Source organism: Rana temporaria, chromosome 1 (genome assembly GCF_905171775.1).
Source record: "Rana temporaria chromosome 1, aRanTem1.1, whole genome shotgun sequence".
In the NCBI taxonomy this organism is placed as follows: Eukaryota; Metazoa; Chordata; class Amphibia; order Anura; family Ranidae; genus Rana; species Rana temporaria.
The window spans coordinates 67,621,510-67,633,678 of record NC_053489.1 but is presented as its reverse complement, the minus strand read 5'-3'; the positions used below and the strand labels follow the sequence as shown (position 1 = coordinate 67,633,678).

The window sequence follows — 12,169 nt, the reverse complement described above, 5'->3', positions numbered from 1 at the left end:
ACTTAACATTGTTACGCCGCATGTACGCCTCATATAGCAGGGGTAACTTTACGCCGGGAAAAGCCTAACGTAAACGGCGTATCTGTACTGCGTCGGCCGGGCGTACGTTCGTGAATTTGCGTATCTAGCTGATTTACATATTTCTAGGCGTAAATCAGCGTACACGCCCCTAGCGGCCAGCGTAAATATGCAGTTAAGATCCGACGGCGTAAGAGACTTACGCCGGTCGGATCTAATAGAAATCTATGCGCAACTGATTCTAAGAATCAGGCGCATAGATACGACGGCGTATCTGGAGATACGCCGTCGTATCTCCTTTGAGAATCCGGGCCTAGTTGCTTGGCCGTTTTGCTGAAACTTTAGCTTTAATACTTTGAGTCGCTGACCTGAATGAAATAAGCAGATCAAGAAAGTCAGAGGGGTTCACACAGTATCCAGGCAATGGCTATCTTAGGAAGGTTATGTCATTAACGGTGGCTTCTGTGTTACTCATAACAGGTTTCCTTTAACCCACAAACATTAACGCAAAGCAGAATCTGTAATTTAAGGATACCGGCTAGGGTTGGACAAATCGCTGGAGTGAGATGGGAAAATAGGACACCTGAACACAAAATCACCACCCTCCACAAATCGTATTACAATTATTCTGGCATGGTATTGTTAAATATCAGCATAGCACCAATATTTACGAAGCTTTGGCTTTTGCCAAACTATTAAACTCATGAGTGCTGGACCAATGCAAAACTGGAATGTGAAATGTAAACACTAATGGTGGGAATCCTGTCTTTCCTCTGCTAGCCAACATCATAAGGAACCAATTTTGCCAAAGAACAATTATCAATATGTCACCTGAAAACAGAGTGGAAACCAGAAGCATATGTAACTGGAGTGGTTTCTTGAAGTAGCTGATCAGTTTCATGAAGTATACACAGGTAGGTTTGGGGTTTGCCGAATCAGACAAGTTTAATTGCTGCTGGCAGGTCCTGATGTACTAATAATGGATGAGGAATGGGTCAGGGCACATACAGCTGTTATCAATCTAGTTTGCGCTTTCAAAGGCCATCGTTCAAGAGCACAGGATATGATCACTTTTTCAAATAGGGCTGTGTTTTATGTTGCATAAGCAAACCTGACATGATGATACTAACACAAAAACAAATCACAAAATAGTCACTATAGGACTTTATTTTACAATAATTGGGTGCGATTACAAAAAAATAAAAGTTTTGCAAAGAATAACATTTTGTAATATGGGTTATATTACAAAATGTTATGCTTTTCAAACCCTTTTTTTTTTTTTTCATTGCCTGGACCTTTCAATTTTCAAACTCAGATGGCAATTTGTAATTTTTCGCTTGTTTTCCCCCCCTATAGCTTCAGATTTTGTAAGACCCCCCCCCAAATCATACATTTTGTGAAAGCACAGGACAAGTAAAAAAAAAGGGGGGGGGGGGTGGGACAGTGCTGTGTTCTCTATCGAAGAACCAGATAGACCATATCCTACTACTAGCACATAAGTTCTCTATTTTCAATACGTTTCAGGAACTGGGTTATAAACTACTTACACATTGCAAATGTGCATCACAAGATATACCCTCAGAGCTCGTCACTCTGTTGGCGATGCCATTCCCAACCAGGTACCCTTCTTCATAACTTTTAGGAATGCCCTCTTCCTAATCCGTTCTGGAATCCAGTTAAGAAAATATGCTTCAACCTAACCAACTGATGTCCAATTCTGTTTTGATCCTTTCATTTCAATTATATGTCATCTACTTCTCCATCAAGAGCTTAAAGCGGAGGTTCACCCTCATAATAAACTGCAGCTCATTCAGACCAGCACACTAACTACATAAACAGTCCACTATGCAACATTTTTAAAATCATTTCAATACCTTTAATTGGGGCGAAATTAGCAGCCACTTCCGGGTATCACTCCTGCGGGAGTGGGCGTGTCACTTCATTCCCAGATCGCAATGTCTCCTGGGAGCACAGTGTCTCGCTTCCCAGGAGACTAAGTATAACGCTGTATCAGTAAATATCGCAGGATTTTGTGATCAGCTGCAGTGCTTTGTGAGCTTGTGCTGATAACACTGCCCATGCGCAGGATAGAATCCCAGAAGTATTTGCTTGTGGGCTTCACAGTGCCCACAAGCAAGATGGAACATGACAGGACAAATTTTTTATAAATATTTCTTCACGGCCGAATGTGCATGCAGATGGCTCTAAAATTCAGAGACGTAAGTACACTTACAACTATGTTAAAGGCAGTAGATGCGCCTGAAAAAAAAAAATGTTTTCCCGCGGAACCCCCACTTTAAAAGGAGAAGTCCAGCCTGAGCTTTTTAGGTTGGGCTTCTCCTCTGGGTCACAGGAGTGCAATTCGTTGCTGACGTCACTGCCATCAGTCGAGGCAGCGCGTCATTCCCGACTTCAGAAGTCTGAATCCGCCAGCTGCCTTGATTGATGGCAGGCTCCCCGCCCCTCCACAGCTCATCGCTCCAATGAGCATGGAGAAGCAGAGAGGAAAGACGCTGACCAACAGTCAGCAGCTCTCCTCCTCAGGGATCTGTGAAAACCGAGCCATTTACAATGTTCGGTGGCTTGGTTCTCAGTGCAGAGATGGCGGGGTACAGATGCTGCATCGGTCTGATGCTGCATCCACCTAGGTAAGTATGAATAAAAAAAATAACCTCTCTTAATTCACCTAATAAATGCTGCTAGAGCCTCCATACCGATTCTGTTGAAACAACCATGTCACATTTATTCACCCGTATCAATGAAACAATCCAAAAAACGGAAGACCTAATGGCTTCCCTCCACCACCAAGACGACAAATTTAGAAAAAGCTGGTATTACTGGCTAGATTTCTGCACTACTGCTGAATATAGCTCCCCAGAAAGACTTATCCCATTCCTTCTACCTTGACCTTACTGGTTCTCCATTGAACATTACAATTCCTTGACCTTGGTCCCACTTCCCCCCCCCCGTCAACTCCTCCAATGCAAGCTTCCCGCTCCCTCCTAATTGCACGTGCCTTTTTTCCCAATTTCTCTGTTCTCTCTCCCTAGCGTACCTTTATTTCTTTTACCGCTGTAAAACACTCCCTTGCCATTTTTATTTTCTCTGCTTAACTACAATATTACTCCCCTTTCTGTTTTTTATCCTTCCTTAACATTTGTTTAAAACAGGGGTCAGAGAGACCTACGCTTACTCCCACCACAGTTTGTGTATCAGATATATTATCTTACAGAAGATCCACAATCCTTTATACCAGTGGTTCTCAACCTGGCTAGTGCCGTGACCCCTTGATAAAATTTCCCAAGTTGTGGGGACCCCTAATGGTAAAATTATTTTTCTATCGTGGGTTGTCGGCACCCAAGGTAAGACAAGTAATTTGCGCCCCTAACCCACGGACATTTATCACTCCCTGAGTCCCTTTCACTCGTACAATATTAAAACCCCTTATATTACATTTTAGGATGTACCACTCTTTCTCTTTGTTCTCTTTCTTTCCCTTTTATCTCTCTCTATCCTAATTTCTTGTTTGTTATCCCCATCCCTCTCTCTAGCTGTCTTTCTTGTTCTTTCTCTTATTCTTTCTCTCCCTTTTTCTTCGTTCCTTCCCCTCTTTTCCTCTCCCTTCCATGTATTCTCTATTTTTATTCCTTCTCTTACTCCCTGGTGGCGAGTATTGGATTAGTGGCAGTGCTGGCGGGGAGTTGGGAATGAGTGGCAGTGCTGGTGGGGAGTTGGGATCAGCCACCTTGGGTGCTCTTGATCAAGGTCATCTGCTGATCGGAGAACTGTAGTGGGGACTTTTAAAGGCAACTCTAATCACAGGTAGTGTTACTCACTGTGTCTTCGACTTTGTGGTTTCTCGTAGCAGTGACACCTATGCTGAAATCAGCAGATAGGGTCTCCTCCAGCCCCTCCCACTTCTCATTCCTCACCAGTCAGCTGACCTCTAGTCCCTGCCCTTCAGCTATGCCGTGAACTGAATGGGCGGCTGTGAAGAGGCCGAGTGGGTGGCCGCAGGCTTCAGGAACAGCCCAGGTTTTGGTGACCCCTGGCAAATCCTCATTTGACCCCCAAGGGGGTCCCGACCCCCAGGTTGAGAACCACTGCTTTATACAATCCCGATCTCACCATTTACTCAAGATGACATTCTCTACTATGGACTCTTCAATTTATAGTTATTCTTGCTATTTTCTTTTCTTCTTTTTATAACTCTGTACCTGACCTTGTTGGTCATTTGTGGCATATTGTCATAATATTGCCATTAGATTGTAAATCTGGCTCTGGAGTTATTTACAGTGAAAATTATAATTAGAAAAAAAATGGTGCCAATGATTTTTCAGATTTCGCAATTTTTTTAATTAAATTCTATTTTCGCTACAAATACACTATAATTGTAAGCAGACACAAAACACAACATAGTCACTAAACCCACATCATAAAAAACTATCAATAGTGTATCACATGCTGTTCATACTCGGTCACTATGAGATTTGTTTTCTGTATTCTGCAAAAAATCTGGTTGATCTTGCTGCTCTCCATCTCCCCCTTCTGTTCAGGTCCCCGATGTCGCTAGAGATTTTGAAGCTGTGGTGGCAACTCTGCCCATGCTCAGTTTTCAGTGAATTTTTATGCTGAGCATTTCCTCCCTATCACATCTGATCAGCTGACTACAGAGTGACACAAGTGGGCGTATACACAGTGGTAAATGACAGCCCACTCCTTCCTCTTACTCCATGCCCACTAACCAGCTAAACACAATGGGAGCAGGATATTACATGTAGATAAATGGTGGCTTCCTCATCCAATTCGCAATAGCAGGAGATTTTGGCTGGCTCTCTATGGAGCCGGTTTACATATGTCCGCAGCAGGTCTGGCGCTTTCTGCAATAAAACGCTGTGCGTCTTTTGGTTCGTTTCAGGTCCGAATCCCGGCAATTTTTTTTTAGCTAAAATCGGACCAGAAGCGGTGAACCAGCAATCATCGGACCCCTGCTGTGCGCCGCATGTGGGCTTATATGTGAACCGAGCCTAAGGGAAATTAAACTGTGAGCTAGTTTGAGGGCTGGATTTAGTCTATGTGCCCTATCAAGTACTGCAAATTCACAGGCACCATTATGATGGTATGAGCGAAAGAACTAAAACTTTGGGAGCAACTTTTAGAGCCCTTTCACACCTAGACCACACTGGGGTGGCATAGGAGGCAGTTTTCAGGTACTAAAATGCCTGAAAACTGCCTCAGTGTGAAAGGGGTCTTAAAACTATGCACTAGGTGACCCATTACTACTGGTCCATAAGATGCTCACATTAGACATTGGGGCAAAGTGTAGTCAAGGCTTAGCCAAGAAGAAAAGCTTTCGGTGACAGAGAATAGGATCAAAAGGTGTGTGAAGAAGTGGATCTTTTAAAAAAGGTAATGGCATAAAAACTATGTGGTAATAAACTGGCAAGTACATCTACGAGGTCCCCTATTCCTCTGTCAGATACAAAAAGAACGATTTTGAAAAATGAGAAGCTCTGGGCCCAGTCCTCCATCACTCAGCATGTCACAGCTATCAGTGGTAAAGTAGGCAAAGACAAGTTTTACTGGCAGAATTATTAACAGGTAATATGCAGAGATTGAAATAGTCCAGCTATTCGTAACTGCAGGAAGGTTTTTGTTTAGACTTCTCTAATATACCGAAATTATGCAAGCTAAAATTATTATCTGACAATAATATTATCTGACAGTAAATGCCACGCACAAAAATGAGAATGTGAAAAAAAAAAAAAAAAAAAGACGCAGCATTCCGGAAAGAAAAACAAAAAAGGATTATTTGTAGAGCAGCTACGTATGTCTCATAGGGCCCGTTTTTAGAAGCTGGGTGGCAGCGGGGAAAGCAGAGTACGAATTGTCCATGGCGCCAGAACACAAGCTCTACCTCATGCACAGAAAGATCAGCACAAGTTAAAACACATGTGGGAAAAAATTGTTCCCAAACCTACTTATAGACAACACCTGGAGCACCATTTATTGCATCCAGTGGTCTGTCTGACATTACTACTTAAAGGGCACTCATCAGAGACTTAACAAGTCTGTATGGATAAAGAACTAACAATATGCAGCAACTTTTATCATGAAAAAAACAGGCCTTAAACTCCACTTGAGTGACGGCACTTAGGTCTCACCGGGGCAACCTGGCAGAATGTCATTACTCTGCTGCGAGCAAAAGGAAGGCATTCCCTTCATCTCCCCCACCCTGCCTCCTAACTGGGCCTTACTCTCACTCACAATGTAAGAGGCATTGTAAACATGGCCATACACTAGTAAACTGCGTGTAAACTTTAATTTTCAGACTGTTCTTTCGATTTCCTGAGGCTGGGTTCACATATAAGCAGTGCGGGACATTACATGTGATTCGGACAGGAATCGCACTACCTTCCTATTTAAAGCACAGGATATGTCCGTGCGGTGATTTGAGCTATTCATATATATATATGGCTAAAATGTCACCAAATTCTCTCTCCAAAAAAAGGGGGGGGGCTGCAGGACCCTTTTTTTTCCCCACACTAGAATTGGACCGCCTGGGTGTTCACATTCTGATTCTGTCAATTGCTCTGCATTTTGCAAACTATTTTGAGATGTCGTAGTTTGACATTGACACGGTTCGCATGAACGCCATGCGATTTTAATGAGTGAACACACAGGATTCGCTGCATTTCCTGCACCACATATATGTGATCCAAGCCCAACAGTTACAGGGCTCAAATTGATGAACATTTTCAGACAAAAAAATTCAAAGGAGCAGGATGGATACATTTCTGGAAGACACAATTCTATTGCAAAACGAGGTAGGGCGGAGCAGCGTGCCGACGTCATCACCCATCCCATTCATGTATCCAGAAGGACGGGTTTGCCTGTTTGTGTCCAGCGGCACAACAGGCTTAAGGCCTTTCTAACACTGTCTAATTGTAAGTGTACTACTTTTTAATTAAAATAAACATTTAAGATTTTTTACACTATGGAGGCATTAATGTCTTTTGCATGGCATACACAAACGAGTCTGAGATCCATTGAGTGTCTACAGAGTGAGCAAACCGTGCTTTTCAATTCAAGCTTCTCCGGATCCTCTGTCACAGGGGGTCACGGAGCTCTGGGAAGGAGGCAAATTATTCAGATTTGGTGGTGGACTTCACAACAGCTTTTTTCTAAACTTCTTAAGAGTTTTTTTATGGATCAATTTCACTGAGAAAACTCTTTTCTGCACGGGTGCAAGGACTATACATTTTTTTAATTTATGAATTTCAACCCACAGAATATTCATTCGATGGACTCATTTTAGTTTTTTTCTCACTCATTAATTTTTCACCTTAATTTATGATATATTAGTCTTTTTTTATTCATTTCCTAGCCAGTTATTTTTGTTGGAATGTTTTCTCAAATTATTTATTTACGGTTCATATTTATTTGTTTTCTTGGATTATTCACAATTTTCATGATGCATTTATAATGTCATTTAATTTTTTTAGCACTTCGTGCAATTACCATAGGGTTAGTGCAACCATATATTTTTCTTATATTTTGTTCACTGTATGTAGTTTTGCAGAAGGTTTGCTGCTTTCCACTACTTTTTCATTTTTATTTCATCTACAGTATATTTTGTGGTCCGACAAGTTTGCCCACTTGATCATTACTATCTTAGAGCAGTTTTTCCCCCATTTTTCTATACATTTCTCAAATTAATACGATTCAGACTGTAAATGTGGTTTTCAGTTGGGGGGGGGGGGGAACATACAATGTACATGTTCTAAGCACTAAGGAAACCCATTTATTGCATCTGGGACGGCATTTAAGTAGCAGGTCTGGGCCTTTGAATTAAATTAATTGGCTTAAAGTGGATGTAAACTCTCACATATACCCAGTAAAGCGAACGGCATCAGATGATGCACAGCGATGAAACAAATCTCCCTACATAAGTTACATATAAATCTGCTGTCTTCAGCTTTATATATATTTTTTAGACAGTTCAGATCTTGTTAGGAGATTTCCTCTTCCTGGTTAGTACTGCAGTGAAGCCTGGGCATACACAGCCAAGACAGCTGATAGGAGGAAAGGCAAACACCCCCTCTCCTCATAGGTAGAGATTTCCAGCTCTGTTCCTTGAATCGTTCAGCACATTTTTGTTACCTTAATGCAGAAAATGCATTAAAAGGTAAAAAACCTTCTACCTTTAGGACCCCCATAAACTCTAAAGCCCTGTACACACGATCGGTTTGTCTGATGAAAACAGACTGATGGACTGTTTTCATCGGACAAACCGATCGTGTGTGGGCCCCCTTGGTTTGTTTTCCATCGGTGAAAAAAAAATAGAACATGTTTTAAATTTTTCCTATGGATAAAAAACCGATAGAAAAAAAAACGATTGTCTGTGTAGAAGTCAAAAATCCACGCATGCTCAGAATCAAGTCGACGCATGCTTGGAAGCACTGAACTTAATTTTTCTCAGCACGTCGTAGTGTTTTACATCACCGCATTCTGGCACGGTCGGATTTTTGACCGATGGTGTGTAGGCAAGACTGATGAAAAAATCCATCGGATTAGATTCCATCAGATATCCGATCCTGTGTACAGGGCTTAAGAGTATTTTAGCTAAATAAAACACATTCTCCAGTAAACTATTTGTCAAGCTTCAGTTTACAACTTTCAATGCTGCTTGTTCCTGCACTCTCAGTCCCGCTTCCCTGCATTTTTTGTTCTTCACAGGAAAGTGGTAACAGTGGACAGCGCAGTCACAACTCAGTCCAATAGCTTGGAGGATCAGAGAAAAACCTTGCTAACCTAGCGATACGGAGATGTATGTTTCTATTGATGCACACAGTGCCGGGGAAAAAAAAGGTAGTTCCCGAATGCAGAGGGGGCTCCATAGGATACTGCAAAAGAAAGGAGCCACCCTAACAGGAAACCTGGGACAGTGGCCATGGCATCAGCTTGAACAGGAACACAGGCAAGGAATAAAAGACAAAAAAAAAGCTGCACACTGGATAAGTGATTAAATTAGCTGCTAAAAAGTACAAAAACTGGAGGGTTTGATATCACTTTAGGGATCGGTATCAACTTGGCAATAGAAGTATAGCATATAAGAAGAAATATGCGCAAACAGGAAAAGCATTCACTTACCTTGCAGTTTTCCATAGGCGATAAGTGAGCCACTGAAAGTGACACCACCAATGTAAGTGCCCAAGTAAGCTATGATCTTCGTAAGATTTGCAGCTGGGTCGGTGGCAAAGTGTGGGTATTCAATCATGTATTCGGCCACGCAGGTCAGGACAGCAGCCAGACCAACCAAGCTGTGGAAAGCAGCTACCAGTTGGGGAAGATCTGAAATCTGGATGCGCTTCGCGATGGTGAGACCTTAGTTTTAAAAAAAAAAAAAAAAGGGATTTTTTTTTTATTATTATTGAAATTATTCTGAGAAGGAAAGTAAAGAAAATAATGACTAGTCTTAAGATAACATAAATAACTATTACTTATAATACAGGCTTGAAATACATTATTTTAGGTCAAACTAGTCTTTATTTTTGATGGTATTGTATTCTAATAATTATGCAATTGTCTATAAATTGTAAAGGCAAAAACAAGTATTAAAAAAAAAAAAAACACCAAATATGGCCTGCATTCACATACCTGTGCGTATCTTTATACCGGCGTAGCGCATCTCATATGCGCTACGCCGACGTAACACAGAGAGGCAAGCACAGTATTCACAAAGCACTTGCTCCCAACGTTGCGCCGGCGTAACGTAAATTCCTAGGCGTACGCCGGCCTAATTCAAAGTAGGTGGAAGTGGGCAGGATACATTTAAATGAACCATGACCCCATGCGTGACCCCGTAGACGCTTCCCAGTGCGCATGCTCAGAATCACGTCGGAACGAACGCCTAAGATACGTCGAATCACTGAACGTAACCTACGCCCAGCACTATTCACGTAGTACTACGTAAACAACGTAAAATACGACGGCTGTTTCCGTGGTCCATACCTTTGCATGGGATGCGCCTCCTATATGTGGAATAACTTTACACCGGACGTACGCCTTACATAAACGGCGCATATTACTGCGACGGGCGCAAGTACGTTCGTGAATCGGCGTATCTCAGTCATTTACATATTCCAAGCGTAAATCAATGGAAGCGCCCCTTGCGGCCAGCGTAAATATGAGCTGAAGATACGACGGCGTAGGAAACTTACGTCGGTCGGATGAAGCCTAATTTCAGGAGTATCTAGTTCTATGGGTACGGCGCATAGATACGACGGTGCACATTGACACGTACGCGGCGTATCTCGAGATACGTCGCGTAAGTGCTACGTGAATCAAGGCCAATAGGTTTTTTTCGCCAGGTTGACCAGTGATCATTTTAATATAGCTAGAACTCCTATGAAGAAAAGTTCTGATTTTTTTTTTTACATTTTTAATGGTTATGCAACAAGAAATAAACCAAACATAAAATGTTACACAAATGGTATTAATTTTTTTTTGGCAAAACTAAACAGTAGTTTGGAAGGCATCACTCATATCTGCAAATGCTGTCTACACTTACACTAAAGGGCAGACAAGTATGAAAAAAATGATATATAGATTTATTGGTAAGCTGCAACGGATTACATTTTTCTTTTTTGGGTTTCGACACACTTCAACTCAGACTGCAAAATAGCAGGTGAACCCATAGAAGTTTAACCACTTAAGGACCGGAAGATTTCCCCCCTTAATGACCAGGCCATTTTTATCGATACGGTACTGCGTCGCTTTAACTAACAATTGCGCGGTCATGTGACGGTGTACAAAAACAAAATGTATGTCCTTTTTTTCCCCACAAATTGAGCTTTTTTTGGGTAGTATTTGATTACCTCTGCAGTTTTTATTTTTTGCGCTTTAAACAAAAAAAGACCAACAATTTTGGAAAAAAAAAAATACATTCTTTTTTTACTTTTAATAATAAATAAAAAATCTTCATCAGTTTACGTCAATAAGTATTTTTCTACATATTTTTACAAAAACGCAATAAGCGTATATTTTTTGGTTTGCGCAAAAGTTAGTGTCTACAAAATAGGGGATAGATTTATGGCATTTTTATTATAATTTTTTTTTTAAATAGTAATTGCGATATGTGATTTTCAGCGGGACTGAGACATTGCGGCGGACAGATCGGACACGTTTGATACTTTTTTTGGAACCAGTGACATTTATACAGTGATCAGAGCTAAAAAATAGCCACTCATTACTGTATAAAATGTTACTGGCAGGGAAGGGGTTAACACTAAGGGGGCGATCTAGGTGTTAAGTGTTCCCTAGATAGGTGTTTCTAACTGTGGGGGGAGTGTACCGACTGGAGGAGGAGAGAGATCGCTGTTCTTGATCACTAGGAACAGCAGATCTCTCTCCATTTTACAGAGCGGGAATCTGTTTATTTATATACACCGATCCCCATTCTGGATCTCTGTGGAGCGACCGTGAATGGCTAGCAGACATCGCGGCTGCCGACCACGCACACCGGCTCTGGCGTCGCGGGTTTGCGCCCCCTATAGCTTCTTAAAGTGGCCGACGCACGACAGCTATTCGCGCAGCTGACGGCTGATCGGCAAGTAGTTAAAGCGTCATTAAAGCTTCAGTTATTTTTTTTTTATTAAAATAACAAACACGGTATATTAACCTGCTATGTGCAATGGTTTTGTCCAGAGCAGCCCCAGTCCTCATTTGGGGTCCCCGGCCGGCACTCCAGGCTCCTCCTTTTCTGCAAGTGCCCCCATGTAGAGCCGCTTTCCATGGAGGCACCTGTGCATGCTCGCTCCTGAGCCATCCTGTCTGCGTCTTGACTAGCGACTAGCATATGGCAGCTCGGCCCCGCCCCCGCAGCATGTAATTGACAGCAGTGGGAGCCAATTCAGGGAGGAGGGAGACAGCGATTAGAGCTGCTGCTCTGGTGCACATCTCTGAATCAGATCGGGCTCAGGTAAGTATAAGGGGGGGGGGGGGGGGGAGAATTCTTAGAGTGGTACTATGGAGAATCGATTGAATGCTTTGACATCTGAGAAATGGGTAAGAATTAAGCTATTTAGATTGCCACCATCCAGACTTTACTGTAATATTTTGGGTTGAGGAGCTCACAGACGATATTTCT

The 12,169-nt window shown here is 42.1% G+C and overlaps 1 protein-coding gene across 1 annotated transcript in view; it reads right to left on the bottom strand.

Moving 5' to 3' along the window:
* The window catches only part of NNT (nicotinamide nucleotide transhydrogenase), a 167,989-nt gene that overhangs the window by 72,364 nt on the left and 83,456 nt on the right, over positions 1 to 12,169 (bottom strand). Inside the window, exon 15 of the mRNA XM_040339121.1 lies at positions 9,172 to 9,405. Coding sequence (XP_040195055.1) covers positions 9,172 to 9,405 — 234 coding nt within the window. The remainder of the gene's footprint in view (positions 1 to 9,171; positions 9,406 to 12,169) is intronic.